This window comes from Podarcis erhardii, assembly GCF_964252035.2.
Source record: "Podarcis erhardii genome assembly, chromosome: 2".
Lineage (NCBI taxonomy): Eukaryota > Metazoa > Chordata > Lepidosauria > Squamata > Lacertidae > Podarcis > Podarcis erhardii.
In genome coordinates, this window is record NC_138498.1 from 110877595 (window position 1) to 110905483 (window position 27889).

At 47.0% G+C, this 27889-nt stretch overlaps 1 protein-coding gene across 6 annotated transcripts; it reads right to left on the minus strand.

Annotated features, from left to right (window-relative positions):
* Positions 1-54: 54 nt before the first annotated feature.
* LOC309336541 (inactive serine/threonine-protein kinase TEX14-like) lies at positions 55-27850 on the minus strand. 6 transcript variants are annotated; one of them, XM_081852473.1, is made up of 21 exons: positions 27703-27826; positions 26758-26841; positions 24367-24509; positions 23917-24031; positions 22156-22321; positions 20613-20755; positions 19320-19380; positions 19103-19233; positions 15933-16049; positions 15701-15824; positions 15450-15622; positions 15221-15369; positions 12634-12824; positions 11481-11595; positions 10196-10290; positions 8928-9077; positions 8007-8214; positions 5011-5090; positions 4829-4902; positions 2628-2695; positions 55-336 (listed from the first exon to the last, which is right to left on the minus strand). In XM_081852473.1, exons 3-21 carry the CDS (start codon positions 24503-24505, stop codon positions 227-229), a joined length of 2409 nt encoding a protein of 802 aa, XP_081708599.1. In that variant the 5' UTR covers positions 24506-24509; positions 26758-26841; positions 27703-27826; the 3' UTR covers positions 55-226. The 6 variants fall into 6 exon arrangements, with proteins under 6 accessions (XP_081708599.1, XP_081708596.1, XP_081708595.1 ...); XM_081852470.1 differs by lacking the exon at positions 26758-26841 and having other exon boundaries at positions 15221-15366; positions 27703-27850; XM_081852469.1 differs by lacking the exon at positions 26758-26841 and having other exon boundaries at positions 27703-27850.
* Positions 27851-27889: the final 39 nt, after the last annotated feature.

Here is a 27889-nt window from a genome sequence, read left to right on the forward strand (position 1 = left end):
GCAAATTATTTTGGTTAACAATAACACAAATTAGAAACAGAACTTGCACAGAAGTACAGGAATCATTTGAACTATTTAATTAGCGCGTCAGAAGTTGTGTATCCGGGGCAGTAGATTCTCAAGGTCCATACGGGTTGATAAAGGAACAAGGATGCAGATTGCTTTTATTTCAGAATAGGAGCTCTGGTCCAGTCCAGTCCAGTGGAACGGTTATGGTAAGGATCACTCAGTGGTTCTTCAAGCTAGCATCTGCCCCTTGCCCTGCAGCGGGGACTGGAGTTGTTTTCTTTTGCCCTGAGACAAGAACTTGTCCTTTTCCATTCCTTGCTTGTTGCCCTAAGGAAGTGAGGGGTGGGGTTTTATGAGACACAATGCTATGCTGTGACGAGTCAGTTAAGATTCCACGCTTAGCAACGCAGGAAGCTGCCCATCTATTTGTCCACCTTGTGTTGCTTACTCTGGCAATGGCTCTCCACACCACCTGTGGAGTCCTGATCCTTTAATTGGGGATGCCAGAGGCTGAACCTCGTATCTCCTGCATGCAAAACTCATGCTTTATTGTTAAGCTATGTTCCCTCTCCTATTTGGGTACAGATGGTACTTCCTGGTTCATCTCTAGAACAAATACAGAAAGAGATTTTGCACAAGGGAGGAATTTGACACTGAGCATCTCAGTGTCCTACGAATCTCAGCTGTTGCTTATGGATCTGCTCTTCAAGAGAATGAGGGTAAAGATACCGTATTTTTCCGTGTATAAGACTATGCTTTTTGCTAAAAAAAAAAAAAAAGGCAAAAATTGGGTGTCGTCTTACACATGGATAGTGAAATGAGAGGGGAGACATGTGATTAATGGCAGCAGCAAGCAGGAGATTGGCAGTGGCGACTGGGCGGGTGATTGGTGGCAGCCTGCTGGCGATTAGTTGCGGCAGGCAACTGGCGGATGCAGCGAAGTGTGCGATCGGCAGTGGCTGTGGCAAGCAATTGGCAGTGGTGGGAAGGCGGGTGAGGAATTGGTGGAAGTGACCCCCCCACCCCCAAAAGCTAAACAACTAAATTTCTTAATTTTGGGTTAAAAAAAAATAGGCGCCATCTTATACATGGAAAAATACGGTAGTTTGGACAGCATATGGGGAAGACCACTGAAATCTCCGAAGATAGAGAAGGGAGCAGACTAGAGACTTCAAGGGCTCAGAGGCAGGGCTCAAGGCAGTGTGAATAGTTTCCTGCATCCTCTGGCCAGCAAGCCAAATTTTATTATGCAAAACGTGCAAATATATGTTCATATATGCTCCTATTTCATTTTCCGAACCCATGCCCTGAGGGCTTATCCACACTTACCTTTCCTCTACGCTTTCCAGGCATGGTCTGGAAAGAATCCCACATCCCAAAATCCCACATTGTATAATAAACTCATTAACTAAGTTTTGTTTTTGTTTTTCAAAGGGCAGGCATCACCTGCCACCTACTGGCCAGACATATACCTATTCCTCTCCAAGTTGAAGGGAAGCCATTCAAGTTATGGGCAGGTAGGTGGCAGGTTAGCTCGGCACAGAACTGAGCAGCTCATCTCCCTGACCACTCTCGTGTTCTGAGTACTCATAGCCCTCCAATTTAATTACCATGATTAAAAATAAAATAAAATAAGGGCCTAATGAGCATGAACTTCTAATATTAGAAATGCAAAAGTGGTGCTTTAAAAAATGAACATAAAGGCAACCGGCCAGCTTGGAGTACAGTGGTGCCTCACAAAGAGGAAATTAATCCGTTCCGTGAGGCTCTTCGTATAGCAGTTTTTTTGTCTTGCGAAGCAAGCCCATTGACAGCTTAGCGGATTAGCGCTATTAGTGGTTTAGCGGCTTTAGCGATCAGCTGTTAAGCGGCTTATCAGCGGATTAGCTGATAAGCGGCTTAGCGTCTTAGGAAAAGGGGGGGGGGGTAAAAAAACCCCGCAGGAACTCGCAAGACATTTTCGTCTTGCGAAGCAAGCCCATAGGGAAATTCGTTTTGCAAAGCGCCTCCAAAACGGAAAACCCTTTCGTCTAGCGGGTTTTCCGTCTTGCGAGGCGTTCGTCTTGCGGGGCACCACTGTATGATGTGATGTTGCAAGCGTGAATGAAGATGCAAGATAGCAAAGAGGTATATATATATATATATATATATATATATATATATATATATAGTGGCACCTTGGGTTACATACGCTTCAGGTTACAGACTCTGCTAACCCAGAAATAGTACCTCGGGTTAAGAACTTTGCTTCAGGATGAGAACAGAAATCGTACTCCGGTGGTGCGGTGGCAGCGGGAGGCCCCATTAGCTAAAGTGTTGCTTCAGGTTAAGAACAGACCTCCGGAATGAATTAAATACTTAACCTGAGGTACTACTGTACAACTGTTTCAATACATAAACAAATAGCTTATTTCACTACTCTGCCACATATTTAGAACAGTGGATATATATGTGCTTCGTCCTTCAGTCATACACGCCATACATTTAAAGTACATGTGAACTGTGGTTGGTTAAGGATGCTGGGAACTGTAGCTGTGAGGCGCAAACTGAAGTTTGGGGGGAGCCGGCGCTATAAATGTGCTTTAAAAGTATGTATGTACACAGACTGCTCCACCTACTTTGGCTCACAGTGGGAGAATCGCCTTTTCCTTGCAGCTCCTGGATGATTTCCTGAAGGAGGTCCAACCTGTGGAGGGATGTGCAAGATGTATTTGAAACACAGTTCCATGTGGTATTTTTATTTTTTTAGAAATGAGAGAAACGTAAGGCAGAAGTAACTTCCAGAATGTACATGCCTGGTTTTAGAAACGAGTTCATAAGACTAATTACCAACAAATGTAAGTAGGAGGAAGCAATACTGTCAGGGCTTCTTGGTCTTGTAGTGCTTTATTTTTTATTTTAATGCTGAAAAATCTTTCTAGGCAATGGTGCAGGTGGAGCGGGATGTGTGTGTGTGTGTGTGTGTGTGTGTGTGTGTGTGTGTGTGTGAATACTCCTGGGTTTTATTGCTAGCACTAAGGTGGTGCAACTTCCTGTCCCTACAAAACAGGGCCGGCCATGTGATAACACACCCTGCTTCCTATAAAGCAGTGTTCCCCAACCTTGGGCCTCCAGCTGTTTTTGGACTACAACTCCCATCATCCCTCGCTAGCAAGACCAGTGGTCAAGGATGATGGGAGTTGTAGTCCAAAAACAGCTGGAGGCCCAAGGTTGGGGAACACTGCTATAAAGCATTCCAGGTCAGCCTTGCTTGTGAGTAACCAGGATATCCTGCTGTCAGGCAGGGGTCCCGTCCCCCCCCCCCAATGAGACGGCTCCAGTAGTTAATTATTTCTGATTTATTGGTAAATCACAGAGCCCCAATCGCAGCTCAGCTAATTCAGTCCTCTGACATAAGCGATGCCGGAACTGAGCTCCACCCCCTTCTCCCCCAACAGGAAAACCCCCACTTTCTTTTCCTGTTAATTTCACGCTTCTCGGCCAATCTCGTGATCCTACAAGATTTGAGAGATGGCACTCCCTGTATCCCTCTCTGAGCTTAGCCTCTGTGTTCTTTCTCCCTGCGCCTCGGTGTGTACAAAGTTCATATTCCTGTGGCCAACTGCTTCTTCCCTTTCACTCAGTAATTTCTCATTCCCTCCCCCTTGTCTCTCTTTGTCTGCTGTCAAAGAGGGACTTACTCTGACACTTGCTGCTCTTTCCCCTGTGAGAGCCTGTGTCTTTGCCACCCTGACCCCATCTACATGAGAAGACCTGGGTCTGACGAAGCCACTTTTCTGTCCCTTAATTTGATTTGAAACAGGGCCTGGAGAAACTGTGGTCCAGTGTTTCCCAACCTTTGGTCTCTAGCTGTTTTTGAACTACATTTCCCACCATCCCTGACCACTGGTACTGCTAGCTAGGGATGATGGGAGTTGTAGTCCAAAAGCAGCTGGAGACCCAAGGTTGGGAAACACTACTCTATATGATGTTGGAGTCCAACCCACGTCAGCCCCAGCCATCAGGCCAGTGACCAGGAAAGATGGGGGCACTGTGGCCCAACGAGATTTGGAGGGCCCCAGGTTCCTCACCCCTGATTTAAAATATTAAAACGAAAAGAAACACATTTGTCCCTATACTGCTGCAAGTTCAGCGCAAAGCCAAGACCTCCTAAAATTTTAAACAGGGGTGGAGGGAATGTTTATGGGATAAAGATTTGAACATTAAATCCTAAATCCTCTGGAACTGATCACGGAAAGAGGAGAGGGAGGGGAAGTTCTGTTGTGCAGCCAGAAGTTCTTGCAGTGGCAGAACTGAGTTTAGCAAGATACTGCCCTGTTATGTACTGAGTTGAATAGGATCCAGAATGCAGCAGTCTGATTGGTCCACAGGAGCCACCCAATCCAGCTCCAGGTGGAAGGGAATCCGCAACCTGATTGGCCTACAGGAGAATCATGGAATTAGCCAATCACGTGGGGCCCATTGTGTAAATAATGTATATAAGGCAGACATTCTGGGGGAACTTCCATTCCTCCTCACTACTATGAGCTGAATAAAGAGCATGAAATCCTCTCTCGACTCCAAGTATATTTCACGCCCCTAAAGGGTGCAGCAACCCTGTGCCTTCTTCCTTGGGAGAAAGTCCCATTGAATCCACTGGGATTCACTTGCATAGGATCGAAATCCAGCAAGAACATACCAACTGGAAGATCACCTGAGCCACGGATTTTAGGGAAGTTGTGAAAATGCCTCTGAAATAAGAAGGCGCATTGCTTATCAGATCTATCAGGTAACATGCGCCGAAAGCTCAATCCGGTGTGAAAATGTTCAACCCACGTACGTTTGCAAGCAGCAAGGTGGCCCTTCAGGGGTGCTCTCTTTCCTATGGCAAATCTCTGCAGAGACAGGATTTCGCTGCGGAGGAAAATTATTACCGTTAGGGAATGGTTAGGATTCCATAAGGGAATGACAGAGGGAGCTGACAGCTTTCTCCTTACAAAATAAAATAAAATAAAATTCTACCTGTTTCTTTTTCCTAGCCTTGGCTGACAGATCAATGAGGGTCTGCAGGGAGCGGTTTTGAGTGTGATCCTTGCACTTTTCTGCAGGTGGAGACAGGTGCACATTAATCTTAAGAATGTAAACGGGGACAGGGAGGCAAGAATTCGGTATGGCATAATGCAGGCCATGAGCAACATCATTTGACTGCTTGGATATGGAATCTAGCCCATGGGTAGGCAAACTAAAGCCCAGGAGCCGGAGCCAGCTCAATCGCCTTCTAAATCCGGCCTGCAGACGGTCTGGGAATCAGTGTGTTTTTACATGAGTGTAATGTATCCTTTAGGGCTGCAGGTGGCGCTGTGGGTTAAACCACAGAGCCTAGGGCTTGCTGATCAGAAAGAAGGTTGGCGGTTCGAATCTCCATGACGGGGTGAGCTCCCATTGCTCGGTCCCTGCTCCTGCCAACCTAGCAGTTCGAAAGCACGTCAAAGTGCAAGTAGATACCGTATTTTTCCTTCTATAACACGCAGATTTTTTCTCCTAAAAAGGAAGTGGAAATGTCTGTGCGTGTTATTGAGTGAATGTGTGGTCCCTGGAGCCAAATAGTGCAAGGGGAGGCAAAAAAAAGCAGGCAAAAATCAAACCGCGCGTCTCCTAGAAGGGAAACTTGAAAAGAGGAAGCGGCTGCTTTCCGGCATTCTGCCTCAGGGTCTTACTGCCTACCCACCTCTGTTTCCTTGCTGTGTTTGCTCAAACGGAACAAAGAGCAGGGAAAGCCCCTCCCCTCCAGGCAAGCAGAGGGGAAAACATGCAGGAGGGGGGGAGAGAGAGAGAGCGCGAGCTGGCTGGCTTGGGTGGGTAGGTGAGGGAAAACTTTTGCCTTCCTTTCCTCCCTCCCGTTATACCCCTCTCCTGCATTCTTAGCCAGCTGCTTCTCTGCACACCCCTCTCCTGCTCCTTGTCCCTTCTGTGTTTTTCCTTCCCTCCCCACTTAAAATGTGGTTAAAAAGCATGGATCCACATGGATCCTCAGGATCTTTGCATTGGGTCAGCCCAAATTCACCATCAGATCACATAGCATGTCCATGGCTACAGCCTGCCCCCCAAAAATCACGCACCCACTGTTGCCTGGGGCTGCAATGGTGCAAAAACGTGGTTAAAAAGCATGGATCTACATGGATCCTCAGGATCTTTGCATTGGGTCAGCCCAAATTCACCATCAGATCACATAGCATGTCCATGGCTACAGCCTGCCCCCCAAAAACCACACACCCACTGTTGCCTGGGGCTGCAATGGTGCAAAAACGTGGTTAAAAAGCATGGATCTACACGGATCCTCAGGATCTTTGCATTCAGTCACCCCAAATTCACCATCAGAGCACATAGCATGTCCATGGTTACAGCCTGCCCCCCCAAAATCACGCACCCACTGTTGCCTGGGGCTGCAATGGTGCAAAAACATGGTTACAAAACATGGATCCACATGGATCCTCAGGATCTTTGCATTCAGTCACCCCAAATTCACCATCAGAGCACATAGCATGTCCATGGCTACAGCCTGCCCCCCCAAAATCACGCACCCACTGTTGCCTGGGGCTGCAATGGTGCAAAAACGTGGTTACAAAACATGGATCCACATGGATCCTCAGGATCTTTGCATTGGGTCAGCCCAAATTCACCATCAGATCACATAGCATGTCCATGGCTACAGCCTGCCCCCAAAAAATCACGCACCCACTGTTGCCTGGGGCAGCAGTGGTGCAAAAACGTGGTTACAAAGCATGGATCCACAGGGATTCTCAGGATTTTTGCATTGGGTCACCCCAAATTCACCATCAGATCACATGTCTGTGGCCACAGCATGAAGCACAAAAATGATACATCCACTGTTTCATTCAGAATGTTTTTTCCCTTGTTTTCCTCCTCTAAAAACGATGTGCGTGTTATGGTCAGGTGCGTGTTATAGAGCGAAAAATACGGTAAATAGGTATCACTCCGGCGGGAAGGTAAACAGCATTTCCGTGCGCTGCTCTGGTTTGCCAGAAGCGGCTCAGTCATGCTGGCCACATGACCCGGAAGCTGTACGCTGGCTCCCTCGGCCAATAAAGCGAGATGAGCGCCGCAACCCCAGAGTCGTCCACGACTGGACCTAACGGTCAGGGGTCCCTTTAGCTTTAATGTGTCCTTTTATTTAAAATGCATCTCTGGGTTATTTGTGAGGCATAGGAATTGGTTCATCATTTTCCCGAAAAATATAGTCTGGCCCCCCACAAGGTCTGAGGGACAGTGGACCAGGCCCCCTGCTGAAAAAGTTTGCTGACCCCCTGACCTAGTAGGTTCAAAACTGAGGCTGGGAAACAGCGATGTTTTGTAAATTGATGGCACAGCTCAATACAGAAAAGGCCAATTCCATTGGATCGAGATTTTGTGGCAGATAGGCTGTAGTTTAAAGGTACCATGCATACTCTGTATGCACGACAAAGCTTTCCAGACAGTTCACAAAATCCCTTGCTAAGATATCTCATGTGGCCCTGTTAGGAAAGACCTCTCCCTAAAACCATAGAGAGGTTCTGTTTGTTAGAGTGTATCAGTTCAACTCTATATTACTTCCCATTTGCCACTGTGGGGTATAGACATTTCTATATTATAGATAGATAGATAGATAGATAGATAGATAGATAGATAGATAGCTTTTATTTATCTAACCATCTATCTATGCAAATAATTTATTTCACAAAAATTATACACCACTTGTGTAAAAGACCCTCAAAATGATTTGGATTTTGCCTCGTCCCTCAATAATTCCTACTTAGATTGTAACCTTAACAGTAAATCTTTCCATGCTTTGTTTAGTTTGCTGAAACCAGACCCTTTTAAACCACAAAATATAATTTGGACAGCCCATCTCAAATGTTTTAAGGTTAAGGATCTACAGCTGGAGGAATCCACTGCAGGGGGTTGGTCTAGATGATCCTCAGGGTCTTTCCCAACTGTACGATTCCAGGATTCAAGCTCACCCAGTGCTACTTGCTTAGGTAAGGCTCCATCGCTGTGGCAGCTTCGGCCTGGTGCCCCCTGCTGGCCGACTAACGATTCTAGCATGTGGATGCCCGAAGCAAAGCGTTTCTCAAGATTCTCCAACGAGGCCTGGGCCTCTGCCAAGAGACAGGCCGAATCCTGCAGACTGCTCACAAATGCCGACTCCTGCTTGTCAACGGAGTCTCCCTAAAGGAGATAACAGAACTGTGAGGAGAGCAAATTTTGGGAAGCAGGGAGAAGATATACTAGGATGAGAGGAAAGGTCCGTATAGTTAAAGCTATGGTTTTCCCAGTAGTGATGTATGGAGGTTGAGAGCTGGACCATAAAGAAGGCTGATCGCCGAAGAATTGATGCTTTTGAATTATGGTGCTGGAGGAGACTCTTGAGAGTCCAGTGGACTGCAAGAAGATCAAACCTCTCCATTCTGAAGGAAATCAGCCCTGAGTGCTCACTGGAAGGACAGATCATGAAGCTGAGGCTCCAATACTTTGGCCCCCTCATGAGAAGAGAAGACTCCCTGGAAAAGATACTGATGTTGGGAAAGATGGAGGGCACAAGGAGAAGGGGATGACAGAGGACGAGATGGTAGGATAGTGTTCTTGAAGCTACCAGCATGAGTTTGACCAAACTGTGGGAGGCAGTGGAAGACAGAAGTGCCTGGCGTGCTCTGGTCCATGGGGTCATGAAGAGTCAGACCCGACTAAACGACAATAATGGGAAAGTGAAAGGACAACTGGTTGGGGTTTTCTTTGTGTGTGGGGTGTCACACCTGTGGGAAGTTGGTTAAAACAACATGAGGGATATATTGGATTTAGCAGCCAGCGTTTCCTGTGATCTGGTTTCAGGGGCCTGCAGATCAGGGCTGACGGAGCTTAAGTGAAGCACAACAGAATCTCACCACATCTGCAGAAACCAGGCTCCTGTTATCTGACTCGGCTGTGTCCTCTTCACCGCTGCTCGCTGGTTCACAGGTGCTGTCAGAGTTTGATCTCTTGTGCTCTCCCAGAGAGGATTTGCGAGGGATATTTCCCTGCTGATCATTTTCCTTCTGCAAGAAAGCAACATTGAACCCACAGGGGTGGAGTCTAACCAGGCGTGGATTATTCCTCCCCTTGTTTCTTAGGCGGCACCAAGCAAATAAACTTTACCAGAGGCCCTGTTAGTGGGAAGAGTCCCTCCTCTTCAATAATTGGACATGATGTAGTTGAGAAAAGTAGACTTAAGGCTTCCAGGAGGCATCATTTTCCATCCCACCCCATACTCAGCACACGCAGCACTGTTGGCATTCTGCTGCAGTTCATCTTCTGCCAAAACCGACATTATTTGCCTTGCTGTCCGCTGTGACGAAATTACGTAGCTTACATAATTTGTGTAATTAATTGCACAAACTGTATTGTCATTATATTATTCCATCCCGTTCATTTCAGGGCAAAGGGAAGCCAATGCAAATTCATGCAATCAATTACACTTCTTTGGGGGCTGAAAGCAGCAACAGTGAATGCTGACCATATTCATTGGACGTCTGTTCCAGACGTGAGACGAGTAAGCGAGCACTGGCAATTTCCACTCCTGTTTTGTCAGAATTGGAGCTGCCATACATGCGGAAATAGTGACTGGGCGGAATTTCCGAAAATCAGCAAAAAAGTGTGTGTGGGGGGGGGAGGCCCAACAACTTTTGTGTCCAGATTTTCACTTTTTGAAATATGGCGACCCTATCAGATTTATCCACCATGAACACAAACTAATGGTGGAGGTTAGAGGTTAGAGGTCAGAGCAGAGGCAGAGGCAGAGAAAGGTGGGTGTGGCCCACCCAGGGTGTCATCCCTGATGGGGGGTGACATTGCTGTGAGTGGCGCCCCCCTGGGACTCTCCCCACCACTGGCGCCTCCCCCCAGGATGCCCGCCACTGCACCCCCTGGGATGCTCTGCTGGTGCACCCCCACGGGCGGCTAGCCCCACCCCCTCGGACCATTCTGGGTGCTGGAGCAGCTAGCTCCGCCTTTTGGGTCAGGGTCCCTCTTAGCCTATGCTATGACAGCCCATCCTAGGGAATCACATGGTGGGAGCAGCTTGTGCCAGAATATGGTCCTCCACAGGAGAAGAAAAGAAAAAGTTCCGGAAGCTTCAAGAATGCAGCACCCTTATTCTGCCTTGGTCATCTGTTACCTGTGCATGTCTGGTTGTCTCACTTTCAGGCTGGGCATTGGGAGTGCTTTGTTCTGCACTCCGGCTGAGAGTCTCCACCTCAAAGTATGGCGGCTCTAGAGGACAAGAATATAGACAAAGACGAGAGCATATAGAACTACGAGCATTTTTAGCTCCTTCCCAAGCCTCCATTTCTGCCCCTTTCTTCTTTATTCAGTTGTTATTTTTATTAGTCATTATTACCAACACGCTTCTTAAGTCTACAAAATTTGCAATTCCCGCCTCACGCAAACCTATGAGAACGTCTTGCCTAACAAAGCATCAGATTCGTGGCCAAGAGCAGTGCTTTGTTCTGGGGGGATGCAGGGGTAAGTGTACCCCTAAACATTTGTGAATCTAACAGGAGAAGAAACTGTTTTGTTTATTAAAAAAAATAGTTTATTCTCTATGAATAGTCAGTTCCATTGCTACCCCCAATGGCGGCCTCATTTCCTGTCAGTGTTTCCTGTGCGTCAGAGGAAATCAAGCGTTTAATGTGTGAAGTAGGAGTTGGAATCTAGCGCGGTGACTGGTCAGTTTCGTTGTTACCACCTCCAATGGCGGCCTCATTTCCTGTCACGGTGTTTCCTGTGTCTCAGATGAAAGCGAGCGTTTAACGTGTGAAGCAGTGTGGAAAGTGGATGTGTGGTGTTTTACTGATGAAAGTCAGGAAGATGTTACACATGCAACCTCATGCCAACATGGAAGTTACCGTGAGCTGTCAGCTGTGTAATATGAGGTAATGCATGTTCTTTGTACTGTTGTCCAGTTACTGTATTTATTTCCCCCGTTTTGAACTATGAAATGGTGATTTCCCTGAGTCAAAATGAGAGTACCTCTAAACGTATTTTAAGGGGGGGAAAGCACTAACCAAGAGAGTACCTGAATTTTCAAATCCATTCTGGTCACTTGTCCCCATATTTCGGGCCTAGGTTCACTGTTCTCTGCCCACACAGCATAAGGGCAAGAATGGTAGCACAATATGAAATCCAGTACAATGGTTGCACTAGTGGAAGCTCATACAACAAGATCAAGAACAAGATCAAGGCCACAGCAACCTGTTGCACACCCAGCCACAAGAACCATGCTGGCTTCCAGAACCTTCTCTTGCACAAGTCCATTCCACTAGTGCAACTAGGACACCACTAAAGGACTTTGATTCAGTGCTACATTGACTTCCTCCTCCCCGTGTCTTTTTTCCTGAACCCATGAAGCAAAGCCCCGTTGTGCATCCTGGCCGGTTCCTACCGTTTGGGATCCAACTGACCTTCAGGAATTATTGGAAGGGATGATTCATCTGACTCAGCCTGCCCTGCCCACAGACAGAGCTTCTTGGGAGTCGATGCTGCTGATGAAACGAGAGGGATGCCCCCTGAGGCATCCTAGGAAGAGAAAAATGACACACGGTATGCTTCTGATCACGATAATTACAAGAAGGGCTATGGAGGCAGCTTGCTTATTCCTAGAGAAAACCTTGAGGCACTGCATAATCAGGAAGCCAGGTGCAACCTGAGCTCAACTTGTCTCATGTTTTCCTTCAGGTAAGATAGAGATGACAGTAAGGACTCCTTCAGAAGACTGGCTTATCCAGCACTCACCCCAAGTTACCTGCACAAAGCTTACATATGGTCTTTATTAAGCAGCTATTGGGCAATACCTCAAGGACCACCTCTTTCCATATGAACCTACCCGGACCCTGAGATCATCTTCTGAGTCCCTCCTTCATGTGCCTCCTCCTCGAGAGGTCCGGAGGGTGGCAACATGAGAACAGGGCCTTCTTTGCAGTGGCTCCCCATCTGTGGAATGCCCTCCCCAGGGAAGTTTGCCTGGTGCCCTCATTACACACCTTTTGGCACCAGGCAAAAACGTTCCTTTTTAACCAGGCCTTGGGTTGATCTGATTTATATCTTATGCCCTTTTAATATATATATTTTTTGGGGGGGGAGGAAAGCTATGGGGTTGTTGTTTTTCTTTTTTTATTATGTATTTTGTGGTGTTATATCTCTATTTTATTCTGTGAACCGCCCTGAGACCCCTGGGTATAGTATGGCATCTAAATTCAATAAATAAAATAATAATAATAATTTGCTTGCGGGGAGGTTATATGACAGCAAGCTTTCACCTGCCATTCATCTCATTTTGTTGACGGGTTTTTTAAGTATCTCCCCATTGTTAATTTTATTTATTTACTTATTTATTGTTAATAATGGCTTATTTGTTGCCTGCCCTTCACCTTAATGCCCCGGGGCGGGTTAGAGCATCAAAAATGACAATAAAAAACCATTTAAAACAAATTTGTCCGTCTCACACTTGTCAATCTCTTTCCAAATTGAAAAAATAAATAAATCTGGTTATTATAATTTAAACAACAACAACAACAACATGGAGGCAAACTAAAGAAACACCCATTAACTCCTCACCTGCTGGGCTGCCCGCAAAACATAGCGTAAGTCGGGGAAAGTACCCTTCCGATCGCGTTCCTTCAAGGCTGTGCCACCTTTGACCACCTCATAGAGAGGCTGGGGCACACGGGCATCAGCCGGGAGAGACTGCCCTGCCTCCATCTTCTCCTTCACAGCGAGGCCATCCAAACCACCCCAAGGAACTTCCCCTGAAAAATACAGGTTGCTTGACTTGCAGGGTCATAAAACACAAAGTTAAGCAGACCCACTATAAGTCTAGAAGAGTCAGCACTTTCTTTGTGATGACACTTGCCTCATTTTTGACACCCCATTTCAACTGTTCTGTGCTGGTGCCCGCATTATATATTTTTTATCAAGCTATGAGTACTTTATTTATTTATTAAAAAAAGGACTGCCATGAAAAATATTGGGCAGGGATGTTTGAAATGGCACCCCCCCCACACACTTCTTCTCCAAACTAACTCCTGCCATAGGTAGGTTACTGCATGGTGCTGATATATATAAAGGTAAAGGACCCCTGGACGGTTAAGTCCAGTCAAAGGTGACTATGGGGTTGCGGCGCTCATCTCACTTTCAGGCCGAGGGAGGCAGCATTTGTCCACAGACAGCTTTCCGGGTCATGTGGCCAGCATGACTAAATTGCTTCTGGCGCAACAGGACACTGTGACAGAAAGAGTGCACAGAAACGCTGTTTACCTTCCCGCTGCAATGGTACCTATTTATCTACTTGCACTGGCGTGCTTTTGAACTGCTTGGTTGGCAGAAGCTGGGACAGAGCACGGGGAGCTCACCCCATTGTAGTCACCCCGATCGGCATGCCCAACAGGCTCAGTGGTTTAGACCACAGTGCCACCTGCATCCCTTTACTAATAACACCAAGGTTGTAGGTTCGATCCTCATGTGGGACATTTTCCTGCTTTGCGGGAGCTGGACTAGATTATCCTAGGGATCCCAAATGGCTCTATGATACTTTTAGTCTATGCTTCCATACTTCCCTCTTTCCCAGGTCAGGGAGCAGGCACTACTGGACTTAGGATTGGGGTGACTGAGTTGCGTTGGCTGAGGGAAGTGAACAACAACCTAATCCCCATAGCCCACAGCAATCATAACAAATCTGTAACCAAAACAGTTGCCTCAGAGCTGCAGGGAGGTTCCTTCATGGAGAGAAGGAAGAAAGAACCTAAGTGAGAGCCCTTCTGGATGAGAACATGGGTGTGTCCAGCCCAGCATTCAGTTTCCAAGGGAGGCAAACCAGGTGAGAAGTCAGCTGAGAGGACAAGGGAACAAGGAACTGGGATCCAGAAGAACAACAACTCAGAACCCAAGAGGACCTGCTTAACTTCCACAATTAAAACCCACACAATTCCATCCAATCCCATTTTGAAGGCCTGCAAGCTCACATTGTGCGGCATCAAATTCCAAAAGTTAATTGTACCCTGTTTATACTTCCTTTTGTCTGTGCTGAATCTACTGTTAATCAACTTAAAATGCCCCTTTAAAATGTGGGGTGTTTTTTTGGGGGGGGGGAGGGTTATTGGGTTGTTGTTTTTATTTTGATTATATATTTTGTGGTTTTATATTTTGACTTTGTTCTGTGAACTTGCCCTGAGACCTCCGGGTATAGGGTGGTATATAAATTCCTTCCTTCCTTCCTTCCTTCCTTCCTTCCTTCCTTCCTTCCTTCCTCCTAATTTCTCTGGATATCCTCCAGTTCTAGCTTTATGAGAATGGAAGAAAAAGAGCAATCTAGCCCCACTGCCCACACCATGCCTCATTTTATAAACCTCTATCATATCCCCCCAGCTGCCTTTTTTCTAAGCCAAAAAATGCCAAACATTTCCGTCATTCCTCATGTGGAAGGAACTCCAGTTCTTTCACCATCTGGTAGCCCATTTCTGCACCTTTGCATTAGTATTTTAAGTAATGGCATATGGTTAACCTATGCTAGGTATTAGATACCTCCCTCTGTTAAAAGAGCCCCTTACCCAATTCTCCTTCTCACCAACGATCTATTACCAAATCACCTCTCAGATGCTCTAAAAGATGGAATTCTCTGTAAACTTATTCTTCCTACCCTCAAGCCATCCTTGTAGATTAGCTTTGCACTCTTAAGGGGGAAAAAATATATTCAAATAATGCAGGTCTTGGAGCTTGACGCTGAAACCTAAAAATGTTAATTCTAAAAATACAGTCGTACCTCGGAAGTCGAACGGAATCCATTCCGGAAGTCCGTTTGACTTCCAAAACGTTCGGAAACCAAAGCACGGCTTCTGATTGGCTGCAGGAGTTTCGGAAGCCCTGTCGGATGTTTGGCTTCTGTAATTAGTTCGTAAACTGGAACACTCACTTCCGGGTTTGTGGCGTTCGGGAGCCACAACGTTCAAGAACTCAGCTGTTCGAAAACCAAGGTACGGCTGTGGCGCCATTTTAAAGTGCTTGCTTGCTTCTCTTCTGCTAATACATTTACAGGCCGAGGCAAACCTTTTGGGCAATTGGAATTTCCCTGAGAACTTATGGTCAGCCGATGGGCTCCTTGAGACATGTCAGACTTGCCTACGACTTCCCACCCTGGCCAGAAACCAACCTGTAAAGATCTCCTGGATCACCGCACAGAAGCTGAAGAGGTCAGAGTTCACGGAAGCCGGGCGCTCTCTGATGACTTCCAAGGGCAGCCAGTTGTAGAGAGCAGGGGCTGGAGGAATAGGCTGGGCTAACCTGTTTTTCCCCGCCCTGCTGAAACAGAACTGAAACCAGTCAAATGTCCCTAGGATTCCTACTGGGGTCTCCCAAAGACCGCACTTGCTCCAACCAACCTCTGCTGCATGTGCTCAAGGTTGCTGAGTTTGGCAAGTCCAGGTCTCACCAGCTGAACTGCATGGGAGGTCACAGCCCGGTGAATATAACCCCGAGAGTGCAGGAACAAGAGCGCTTCAGAGACTTGCAGCAGCAAACGCAGAGTCGCCGAGGGAGCTGGGGAGCTAGATTTCTGCAGTGGGGGAAGAGGGAGAGGGATAAGCTTAGGAAGCGAGGAAATAAGCCGAGCTTCCCCGACCGTCTCACTTACCTCACAGTGCAAGGCGTAGTAGAGGGAACACATGCCCACCCTCTCAAAGACGAGCTGGAGGTTTTGCAGGTCCAGAGATGGGCTCACGGCCAAGAGAAGCAGAAGGTGGGGGTGGTGGAGCTGGCTGAAGGAAACACGGAAGCCATGCTGAACAAACGGCAGTGAGAGCCCTCATAACAACAGGGCTTATCCCTCCATGATCTGAGTCCCGAAGCCTGCCAGCTGGAATTACCTGCAGTATTTTTGTTCAACGAGGAGCAAGTCCAGGGCGCCACGCATTTTACTGCAGTGGGGATGGGCTTCGGGCTTTAAGCTTCGCACTGTGACAAACTGCCCATTCCACAGCAAGCTGGAAGCAAGAGGAAAAGGTGTCAGAACCGGGGCTACTCTCTTCTGCAATATGAGGAGTTATAACTCACACATGTGTCATACTTCTTTGGTTCACTTAGCCAACAGCTCCTCCAAATCTCCACCACCGCTCATGTGTTCAAACCAACATCTTTCTTAACCTACACATTCCACTCTGGCTGCAAAGTTCCCCAAGCGCTATATCCTGTTCTTCCATGACTTATTTTAAACTTCTGTGTACCGTACTTTTTGCTCTATAAGATGCACCAAACCATAAGATGCACCTAGTTTTTGGAGGAGGAAAACAAGAAAAAAAATTATTCTGAATCCCAGAAGCCAGAACAGCAAGAGGGATCGCTGCTTTCGCTGCGTAGCGATCCCTCTTGCTGTTCTGGCTTCTGGGATAGCTGCGCAGCCTGCATTCGCTCCATAAGACGCACACACATTTCCCCATACTTTTTAGGAGTGAAAAAGTGTGTCTTATAGAGCGAAAAATACAGTAACTTGAAAGCTTGCAAGGGGGCATGTTAAATGCCAATTAGTCCAAAGACTGACTTATTACTCGTGTGTATGTCTCGGGAGGGACGCGGGTGGCGCTGTGGGTAAATCCTCAGCACCTAGGACTTGCCGATCGTATGGTCGGCGGTTCGAATCCCCGCGGCGGGGTGAGCTCCTGTCGTTCGGTCCCAGCTCCTGCCCACCTCGCAGTTTGAAAGCACATCAAAGTGCAAGTAGATAAATAGGTACCGCTTTATAGCGGGAAGGTAAACGGCGTTTCCGTGTGCTGCGCTGGTGCCGGCTCACCAGAGCAGCTTCGTCACGCTGGCCACGTGACCCGGAAGTGTCTCCGGACAGCGCTGGCCCCCGGCCTCTTAAGTGAGATGGGCGCACAACCCTAGAGTCGGACACGACTGTCTCAAACGGGCAGGGGTACCTTTACCTTTACATCTCAGGAAATGTAACTTCTTACTCTGTGGCTTTTGTTTGACAAAGATCAGCTACCAAATTCTAATAGATCTGCCCAATTTCATCTCTCGGCACTGGTCTTCACAACAAGCCTTTCCCCTTATCAATGAATGAGTACAATGCAGGGTTTCTATATGGTCCAGTAGAACGTGTAGCATGTTGGATTAATGAGAGGCATAGGAGGACTTGTGTCTGGGCTCAAAAGGATGGAGCAAATGAATGAAAGTAAAAATTCAGGAGAAGATGGCTGGGGGTATGTGGCAATGGATGAAAGGAACATGTGAGGGAGGGGGGAAAATGTATGGATTCCTACAAGTAATAGGTATGACGTCTGCAGATGAGGGATGGCGAAACTGCAGCCCGGCCATATTTTACTGCACTATGGAATGTTAAAAACCCACGCCGCTTAGGTCACTGAGACACTGAAGTCCAGCACCGTGGGCCTTCTGGTGAGAAGTGAGGTTACAGGGAACCAGGCAGAGGGCCTTCTCGGTAGTGGCGCCTGCCCTGTGGAACGCCCTCCCACCAGATGTCAAGGAAATAAACAACTACAGTATTACCTCTGCAAATGTCTGCCTTGTCTAGCGTCCATTCTGGTGAATATCGGCGGCAAACCGGAACGGGTTACTTCTGGGTTTGCTGCCCGCGCATGCACAGAGCAGCAAACCACTCCGCATGCGTGCGCAGACGCGGCACTTTGCCCTATGTCCTTTTTGGGTAGCAACCAGGGCTCCGGAACGGATCTGACTTTTAGAAGACATCTGAAGGCAGCCCTGTTTAGGGAAGTTTTTAATGTTTGATGTTTCATTGCATTTTTAATATTCTGTTGGGGGCTGCCTAGAGTGGCTGGGGAAACCCAGTCAGATGGGCGGGGTATAAATATACAAATAAATAAATAAATAAATAAATAAATAATATTGCAGTCAGAGGAGGGGGCACCGAGCGTCACCCTGCAGCTGCATGGGAGGAAAGCGCCCCCCCCGGACAGGGTTGGGGCCACACGCATGGCAAACACCGCTCCCCTGGAGCCCCAGGTGAGCAGAGGTCATGTGACTGCATAATAAGTACGTTATTTAACCAATATCTTACAAGGTCTCTGCTTGAGGATTAAGATACACTACAAGTCTTATGGTGCCGGGTGATACAAGACCACAGAGCTGTAGGAAGCTGCCTTGTGCCATTGGTCCACCCAGCTCAGTACTGTCTACACATATCATAATAATAGAATAATAATTTATTATTTATACCCCGCCCATCTGGCTAGGCTTCCCCAGACACTCTTGGCGGCTTCCAGCAAAATATTAAAATACAGTAAACCATCAAACATTAAAAGCTTCCCTAAACAGGGCTGCCTTCAGATGTCTTCTAAAAGTCAGATAGTTGTGGTTCTCTTTGACATCTGGTGGGTGGGCGTTCCACAGGGCGGGTGCCACCACCAAGAAGGCCCTCTGCTTGGTTCCCTGTAACTTGGCTTCTTGCAGTGAGGGAACCGCCAGAAGGCCATCGGTGCTGGACCTCACTGTCCGGGCAGGACGATGGGGGTGGAGATGCTCTTTCAGATATACTGGACCGAGGCCGTTTAGGGCTTTAAAGGTCAGCACCAATACTTTCAATTGTGCTTGGAAACATACTGGGAGCCAATGTAGGTCTTTCAAAACCGGCATTATGTGGTCTTGGTGGCCACTCCCAGTCACCAGTCTAGCTGCCACATTCTAAATTAGTTGAAGTTTCCAGGTCACCTTCAAAGGTAGCCACACATAGAGAGCATTGCAGTAGTCCAAGCGAGAGATAACCAGAGCATGCACCACACAGAGATTGGCAACAGCTCTCAATGGTTTCAGACAGGAGTCCTGCCCAGCCGTACCTGAACATGGGGCCTTCTGGTGCCAAGCACATCCTGCACTACTGAGCTGTGTCCCTCCCTGATTCATTTCACTGTGATCAGTCTGCTTCCCTGCGATCAGGTATCTCCCTAGAACTGGGTCTTGCAAGAAGAGAACCTATTGTCGCTATTGCTATTGGTTTTTTTTTTATCCTAGATGGGAGGTGAGAACAGACAGGGTTGATAGATAATGCTGATAGCTTTACTTCTTCATGAGTGTGTGCGGTCCGTTCTGGTAACTCCAGTCTGGTTCTCCGTGACCGCGGAGCAGCTCGCTGTCGTCTGCAATGAACGTGAAGGCAGCCACCCCGGGCTGCTGGCACTTGCTTGGGCACAGCTGAAAGAGAAGGGAGGAGTTATGAGCCTAGAAACTATGGCCTCTCTACTACACTGAACCACACCCTTCCAGAAAAGTTTACTTACTTGTCTGTATCCAATAGCTGTCTCCTTGCTGCTTCCCAACCTATTGGAGCCATCCAAATGCCTGCAACAGGAGGAGTTGGAAACAAAGCCTTGTGAGACACATTTAAGTATCGGGATCACTGGCGTTAGGCAACCCCAGTGATTTCTACGGGAGAATAAGTGGTCCGGAAATGCAGTCGAAGCACAAAAGACCGTATTTTGCCTGCAAACGTTCTACTGCTACTGTTGCTGTGAACCAGTGCATGCTTATAAGTCTTATTTTTTCAACTTGCTTTACAACTTGTTGCTCGATTCTCTGTTAAGTGGGGTGAGCAGGCAGAATCCTGCCTACTTCGTCGCCGGACTTGCTCAAACAAGGCTTTACGGTCTAATTCCTACGCTTTTAATTTTTGTTGTTGCCCAGGGTGGGATTTTAAAACTCTGTTCAACCCACACACGTGGGGGCCTGGAGGGATAGATTGCAATTAATACATCCTCTCCTACCTCTTTAAACCCATCCCCACAGTTTCAGTAGAAGCAGGCAATACTATAAATATAGTTTCATCAAGTTTTGCAACAACAGCAGAAAAGGGAACCAGGCAGAGGGCTTTCTCGGTAGTGGCGCCTGCCCTGTCAAATGCGCTCCCACCTTGTCAAGGAAATAAAGAACTAGAAGACATCTGAAGGCAGAGCTGTTTAGGGAAGTTTTTAATATGTGACATTTTAATGGATTTTTAATCTTTGTTGGAAACCACACAGAGTGGCTGGGGAAACCCAGCCAGATGGGCGGGGTACAAATAAATTATTATTATTATCATCATCATCATCATCATCTATATCTATATATCTGCTTTGATTTGTTTATGATACTGCAGAATATAGGCATTTAATTAGATAGATGGATACATAGAAAGAAAATTCCCCTTAGAGGAAGGGGGAGATTTCTGCAGATTCCCCCTTCAGCTCTAAGCCCCACCCCACACTGTTCAGGAAAAACTTGCTGGAGCAGCTTTTCAGGGGGCACTTGAGGCAGAAGGAGTCAGTGAAAATCACCTCGCTAACCGCTAACCGCTTTCTCCTTCCTTCTGTGTGAATGGAACTCGACAAAGTCTGTATCCCAACCCCACATGTTCAATGGGGACAATTACTGTAATTCCCCAAACTGCACATTAACCTGCTCATGCCAAGATGTTTTAACATCATTATCACCACCACCATCCAGTTGTCTGTCTCAGCGGAGGGCTGGGTCCAAACAGAGACTAGGCTAAGGCTCCCGCAGCGTTAGAGAAGACAGACAGAAGCTTGGATCCTTACCAGAGGGAGGCAGATAAGAGCGAGGAGAGCGAGGAGCGCAGGCTGCGTGGTGACGCTGCTAGAGCTTTGGAATACATCAACAGGTCCCCGTGCTGCACCAGCATAGACATCTGGCCAAAGCACCGCTGGATGAAATCCAGGACCTTGAGGCAACGGAAAAAAGAGGAGCTAGACAGCGGAACAGCACTCCACAACAGCCATGATTTAAGTAGAGATTTCTGCATTGCGGGGGATGGGACTAGGTGTCAGGCTTCAGAGAACTGGCTTCCTCCCCCCTTGGCCATAGATAACCAGAACAAAAGAAAAGGAGGCTTCTTACCAGTTAGAATCTTTAAAAACCACAGCGAGAGACAACAGAACGCATCTCTCCTAGAATGGCGGTGCTCCCAACTAAGGCTTACTCCCCTTCCGTCCCTATTAATCTACGTCACTCCTAAATCTTGTAACCTGAGCTCATATGCTTTCTGTTCTGCCACTTTCTCAGCTCTCCTTGACCTTGAGGAGAACGGATGGATGCTTTCCAGAGAGAATGAATCTGTTAACCCTCTCTCTTCCAGTGTTTCTTCTCCTAGCTGTTCCCCATCCAGTATTTCCCAGCTTCTGCCTTCTGCACTACGCCCCTTTGCAAACCACTGTTCTAAATCTATACTGTCCTCCTGCTTCTGGGAAGATTCAGGGTTGGGGGGAGGAGGTGGCTCCCATCATGCCTCCTCAGCAGAGTCCCTGACACCTGGGGTCCCTTCCAACTCTACAATTCTATGGTTCTATGCAGCTGCCTGGTAGCCATAGATAACAAGGAATTGCACACTGGCGGCAGCAGGGTTATGGGGCGGCCCAGGGGATCTACGCCCTGGGATTCTCTCACCAGAGATGCCCTTACCTCAACCTTTTGTTTTAAACCCACAATCTTAATTTGCCCAAGGGCACCTCTCTATATGAATGAGCAAGTGCAAATATTATGCAAATGTGTGTTGTCATGGGTTGTGCCCTGACCTCGAGTCTATTATCATTATTATTATGGTGCTTGGCGCATAAAGAGTCTCCAAGTGACTTGCAACTCTTTAAAAGCATAAAGCGTGCCACAGAATCAGAGGAAAACGCAATGTATTAAAATTAAAAGCCACACAACAGCCTATAAAGCAAACCCAACGAAACAGCAGTAGAACCACACCATCGAAAAAAGACATCAAAATCATCCCCAATTTGTCAAAAAGGTAAGTTTTCACCTGGCACCGAAAGGATGTTAATGAAGGCAGCAGCCAAACCTCACTGTGGAGAACACTCTACAACAAACTTCAAAAGCCCCCTGCATGAAGGCTAATGAGTGGGCTGCTGGAGGAAAGGGGGAGCAAAATTTTGGTCCTTCCTCTCAACCTTGCATAGATACTAAAGAGGGATGTCAGAGGAGGGACAGCCCTCTCCAGCCCTGCTTTGCCAGCCTCCAACAAGGAAGCGATCTCCCCGCCCCCCCCCCCCCGTACGTAACCTTTATGGTTTATTTCCATGACTGCTCTAAGACATGTCAACGTGAAGTTGTAAATACCTCGGCATTCTGCTCACTCCCAGCTAGCTGGGCCCAGTCTTTAGGGGTCTGCCCCTTTTGATCGTGGAATCTTAGGTCACCTCCGGCTTTCAGGATGTGGCCCAGAAGTTTCTGGTGCCCTGAGACAGCAGCTGCATGGACTGGGGTGCTACCATCATAACAACGGCTTTGAGGTGGGGGGAGAGAGGGAGAAAGAGGTGTTACGATGCAAAGAACAGGGGACAAGTAAAGTTCTGCCAGCCATAGTTTTTGTAATCGGAAATTCCATTTTAGCTGATAGAGTTAATGCACACATCTCTGTTCAGATGGGGGTTACTCAGTTGTATTCCCTGTTAACCAAATAACATGACTTATGCTTTGAAAGACAAGCCCTTTGTGGCTAGAGAAGAACTGATTCAGAGCCTGACAATAAAATATTTTAAGGGCTTTTCCCCATAAGAGGCATCAATGTTTACCAACCTGAAACTTAAGGTTTATACAACCAAAGGCAGCCATCACTCTTTGGGGTAAATATGAGGAGCTGGTATCATATATTTGGAAACACTGCTATGGGTGTCAGCACAAAATGTTAGCTAATGGCTGCGGGGGGAAAAGAGGTGACAGTACTCTTTAGCGGTGAGCAACATCCCCCAAAAAGCACTGTGAAGGAAACTTTTGCCATCTCTCCTAAATAAACATACATATACCTAAGCCTGAGGGGAAATATATGTTGAGAAAAGACAGAAAGTTTTATGTTTTAAGAGGGACCGGACTCAAATGGAGACAGGCCTTCTCAAGAATAGCTAGTTTTCCAGACACTGTCTCTAAGAATTTTGTTATCGGGATGGCATGGGGATGAGGGACCAACTCCCTTCTCTTGCGGGGGCCCAATTAGTGCCATTGCCCTCCATTAAGAGTTTGGGTGTAATCCTTGACGCCTTCCTTTCCATGGAGGCGCAGGTTACAGCAACAGCCAAGGCGACATTTTTCCACCTTCGCCGCATCAAGCAGTTGGTCCCTTACCTTTCCCGCCCCGACCTGGCCACCGTGACCCATGCGACGGTCATCTCCAGGCTTGACTACTGTAATTCGCTCTACGCGGGGCTGCCCTTGAAGCTGACCCAGAAACTCCAGAGGGTGCAGAATGCTGCAGCGAGGCTCCTCACGGGGTCTCTGCCATGGGAGCATATTCACCCAGTGCTTTTCAAGCTGCATTGGCTCCCGGTGGAGTACAGGGTCAGATTTAAGGTGCTGCTTTTGACCTTTAAAGCCCTTCACGGCCTAGGACCCTCGTACCTACGGGACCGCCTCTCCCAGTATGCCCCACGGAGAGCCTCAAGGTCCATAAATAGCAACACCCTAGTGGTCCTGGGCCCTAAGGAAATTAGATTGGCTTCAACCAGAGCCAGGGCCTTTTCAACACTGGCTCCGGCCTGCGGGAACGCTCTGCCTCATGAGACCAGGGCCCTGCAGGATCTGATTTCTTTCCGCAGGGCCTGTAAGACAGAGCTGTTCCGCCTGGCTTTTGGCTTGGAGCCAAATTGATTCCCTCCCTCTCTTTCTTTTTTCCTTTCCTTCTCCTCCTGTGATGAGGCTACATTTTAATATTTTAGTGTTTCAATATTTTAATGTTGTATTTTAATTTTGTTTTTAAGTTGTAATCATTCAACTTGTTTTTATTATTGCTTGTAAGCCGCTCTGCGCCCGGCCTTGGCTGGGGAGGGCGGGGTATAAATAAAAGTTGTTGTTGTTGTTGTTGTTGTTGTTGTTGTTATCACTCACTGGTTGGGGTTGGCACCGAAGTGCAGAAATAGCCGGACTACCGGGACGTGTCTCAGTAGGGCAGCAAGATACAAACCTGTCTGCCCAGATGCATTGTGGCAGTCCACATCCACACCTGAAGAAGGAGACACAAACACTGTTCGTGAATAACGGCAAGAGGTTATGTAGAAGAGATAAATACTACCTGCATTGTGGGGGATTGGACCAGACAACCCTAGTAGTCCCTCTACCATTCTATGAGTCTATGGTACCAGAATGCACTGTTTTAATTTCAAATAGCAAAACCAAGTCTTGTCCCATGCCCTAAGTAGCATACCCATACAGAAGCATATCTGACTTCCCCTCATTTTGTAACCCAAGCAGACCCATGCAGTCCTCATATTCTGTCAGGACTGTTTACCAGAGGGAAATTACCGTACCTACACGGAGTTTGAAACAGATTGGCTTTACCTCTCTTCAGCAGTATCTTGGCTTTCTTGACCTTGCCCTCAATAGCATTCCTGAGTAACTGCCCCTCCAGAGATTCAGGGTCTGTAATGTAGCCTAGGCTCACGGGACAGCTTGGTGGAAGCACTGGGGACTGTGGCATCACACTAGAGAGAGAAAGTGTTCATGGTTTAAAAAGAGCTAAGAGAGAAGTGAAGGTAGGAGGCCATAATTGGAAAAAGAACTCAATTCTCAGGTGTGCTTGGCAAAACTATTATAACTATCACTGGATTAAAGAAATATTAGTAGATGAATCACTATCTTTAAATGATTCAGCAATTGCATTTGCAAATGCCCCCCCAAAAAAGTTGTGAAGAAGCCTGTTTTGTTTTTGCAACATTATCAAGCCATTATGCTCCTTTAGAAAGAATAGGAATGCAGTGCTGCAATATTTAGCTGATGATCTGCAACCAAAAATTCAAGACTAGTTTGCTTTTTATCAGAATTTAAACCATGCTACACCAATTGTGCCAATCTTTTTAATTTATAAATGGTATGTAATCAATTCATGTTATCAAATTATTAAACTCCGAAGCCCAAAAAATATTTTTCAGTGTGTGTATTTAATAAGCTTTTCTGTTCTGGCCAACGATTGTGGGTAGGGCGTAATCTTTTTACAGGACAATCCTGAACATGTTTTCACAAAGGCATGTCTCATTGATTTGAACTGAACAAGTGTGGTAAATGTGCTAAAGATTGCACATACAAGCATCCCCACACCTCAAATTATTAAAACGCCTCCCTTCCCATTGTTTCGTCAGGCTCTGATGAAAGGAATAGTAAATGAGGCTATTGTTATTTCAAGTTTTATCATGTTTTTAATATTCTGTTGGGAGCCGCCCAGAGTGGCTGGGGTAACCCAGCCAGATGGGCTGGGTATAAATAATAAATTATTATTATTATTATTATTATTATTATTATACATACAAGTCAAATAATATGAGGTTGGATTTTTGGCTTCTAACACTCCACAGAAATTCTGTGTTGCAGTGTGCAAAGGTAACAGCAACATTCTGAAATAAGGGGTGTACATAATTCTCTGAGATCTTTTGGAACAAACTGCATTCCTTCAAAATAAGGAATATCTGGTATTCTTTTGTATGTGGATTTCCAGAGAAAGTGTAATTGAAACTGAACCTGGCTTGGCCACTTGTGAAGAGATTGGGGAGAGGTATAGGAGATCTCAATAAAGAAAGGACCACAGACAAGTTTTTTGAACTACCACTTGGATGCAAAGGGCAAAATTATTTTCTTATACTGGACAAGCAGTACAATACGATACATATCTTACCAAAAGCAAGCCCCATTGGGTTAAAGGGGCCTTACTCACAGGTAAATGGACCCAGTGTTGCTACCAAATGTGGAGACAGGACAGGAACATCTATAGGAGAGAGCAGCTGGCAGGCAGAATCAGAAGGGAATTCTGTAAGGTTTTCTTTCTGCGAGAGGTCTGCTCACAATGAAACCATTTGTTCACCAGCTATTTATTGACCATTCATCCGGTTTGCAGGAAGATAACATGGCAACAACATCAAGCAGCTTTCACCCCACACTTTCCCAATGCGTATCCCCATCACTTCCCTTATTGCAAAAAGTCCAGTTTGGGAGGGGAAGTGGGTTTGATGCATAAAGCTTCCAAACAAACTTTATTTGAGCAACCAGAATTTGCTGTTATGCGCTTGTTATGTATTGAGTTGAATAGGATCCAAACTGCAGCAGTCTGATTGGTCCTAGAACAATAGGATCCAAAATGCAGCAGTCTGATTGGTCCTAGAACAATAGGATTCAGAATGCAGCAGTCTGATTGGTCCTAGAACAATGCAGCAGTCTGATTGGTGGGCAGGAACCACCCAATCATGCTCCAGATAGAAGTGAATCCATAACCTGATCGGCTTACAGTAGATTTCTGGAATTAGCCAATCACGTGCAGCCCATTGTGTAAATAATGTATATAAAGCAGATACTTTGAGGGGACCTTCATTCATTCCTCCTCACCACTATGAGCTGAATAAAGAGCATGAAATCACTTTGCGACTCTGAGTATATTTCAGCGCTGAACCCCATTTACGGAAGAGTGACTCTGGAAGCGCCTTCTCCTTTTAAGTTAAATGCTGCAATGTTAAAACAATCCCTGCATTGCAGGGGGTTGGACTAGATGACCCTCATGGTCCCTTTCCAGCTCTACAATTCTGTGGTTCAGTTGCGCCCCTGGATGTGTCGATTGGTTCCATCAGGTTCAGCAGCCAACTGCATGAGGGACTGTTGTATAAATGAGTCTCCTTGCTTTCTTCACAGACCCAGGGAACGAGTTCAAATGCATCCAGCCTTATATTTCTAACGCAAATTCAAGCCTACCTGGAAACCCCAGCTGCAGATGTTCACGGATATGGGGAGCGCACTCTGCCTATGTTCAGAGGTCCTTTCATTGATTCTTAATTCCTAAATCCCAGGCGGGGGAGGGATCAACCTTGGTTCTAATTATGCGCCAATTATGTCAAAATTACAGGGAAGTTGTGAACTTCCAAAACAACTCAGCACGTAGAGAAAAACATCCATGCCAACTCTTCCCTGCAATAAACCCGAGTCCCGACTAAAATGGTAATTTTGAATAAACGTGCAAGTTCAGCCCTTGTTTCAATTATTCTGACTCAAGCATACAACCTACAAGGGGCGGGAAAGAAAATAATAAAGCTTTAACACTGAGCTGATGCGGTTAAAAATAAATCCCTTTTCCACCCTAGGGCTCAAAGTTAAATTGTGCGCGCGCGGGGGTGCGAAAGAGGCAAGAGACTCAGAAAAGGCTGAGAACGACTCAAGCGCCGCCTAGGAGACTGCGGCCTTAAAAGCCGCTCTTTCTCCGGATTGGCTGGCGAGGATGCGTAATGTGCGGACCGGCGGTTTGCTATTTTTAACGGCCGCGGTGCTGGGAGGAAACCGCCAAGTGAGGAGGGCAGGAATTCACAAAAACACGGACTGGGCAGCGCAGGCGCAGACGGAGGCACGCTAGGAGCCAAACAGCGCCTCTTAAGGCCGCGCTGCTCCAGTTAGTCGGTCTCAGAAAGCTGAGGCGCTTGGACGGTCGCTGACCACCTCGGAGCATGTTAAAAGGGCAACGCGGGGATTTCCACTGGGAAATAGTCCGCAGCCCCGTCTCCCGCCCGGTTGCAACAGGTTGCAACACGTTTCCCAAATGGCACTCAAAAGGGACTTGCGCTTGACTCGTTCCTGGTGGTGGGATTCAAAGGATGCCTTTGGGGGAGGGGGGATTTGCGACCTGTAAGACAAGCAGCATATCTAGACCTTTGCTGAAGATAGGAATTTCCAGGCAGGTGCTTCAAATTCATGGTGGCGGGATGGAGATGAGAGTCGTGCAGAGAGAGACGTGGCGTGTGCGCGCCTCTGCGGAGAGCAACGCTGTCTCCGAGTTGCAGAGAACGCTTGGATGTCGGAACGCTCCATATAGAACACGTTTGTGATGAAACACTTC

Bases quoted from the DNA above. Each gene is read 5' to 3' on its own strand.
- LOC309336541 (XM_081852469.1), bottom strand. From the start codon at position 27,746: ATGAATTTGAAGCACCTGCCTGGAAATTCCTATCTTCAGCAAAG. The intron at 15,370-15,449 runs GTTGGTTGGAGC...GTTCTGTTTCAG, and splicing joins CTTGAGCACATGCAGCAGAG to CAGGGCGGGGAAAAACAGGT. The intron at 11,596-12,633 runs GTGAGGAGTTAA...TTCTCTTCCTAG, and splicing joins TTTTGCGGGCAGCCCAGCAG to GATGCCTCAGGGGGCATCCC.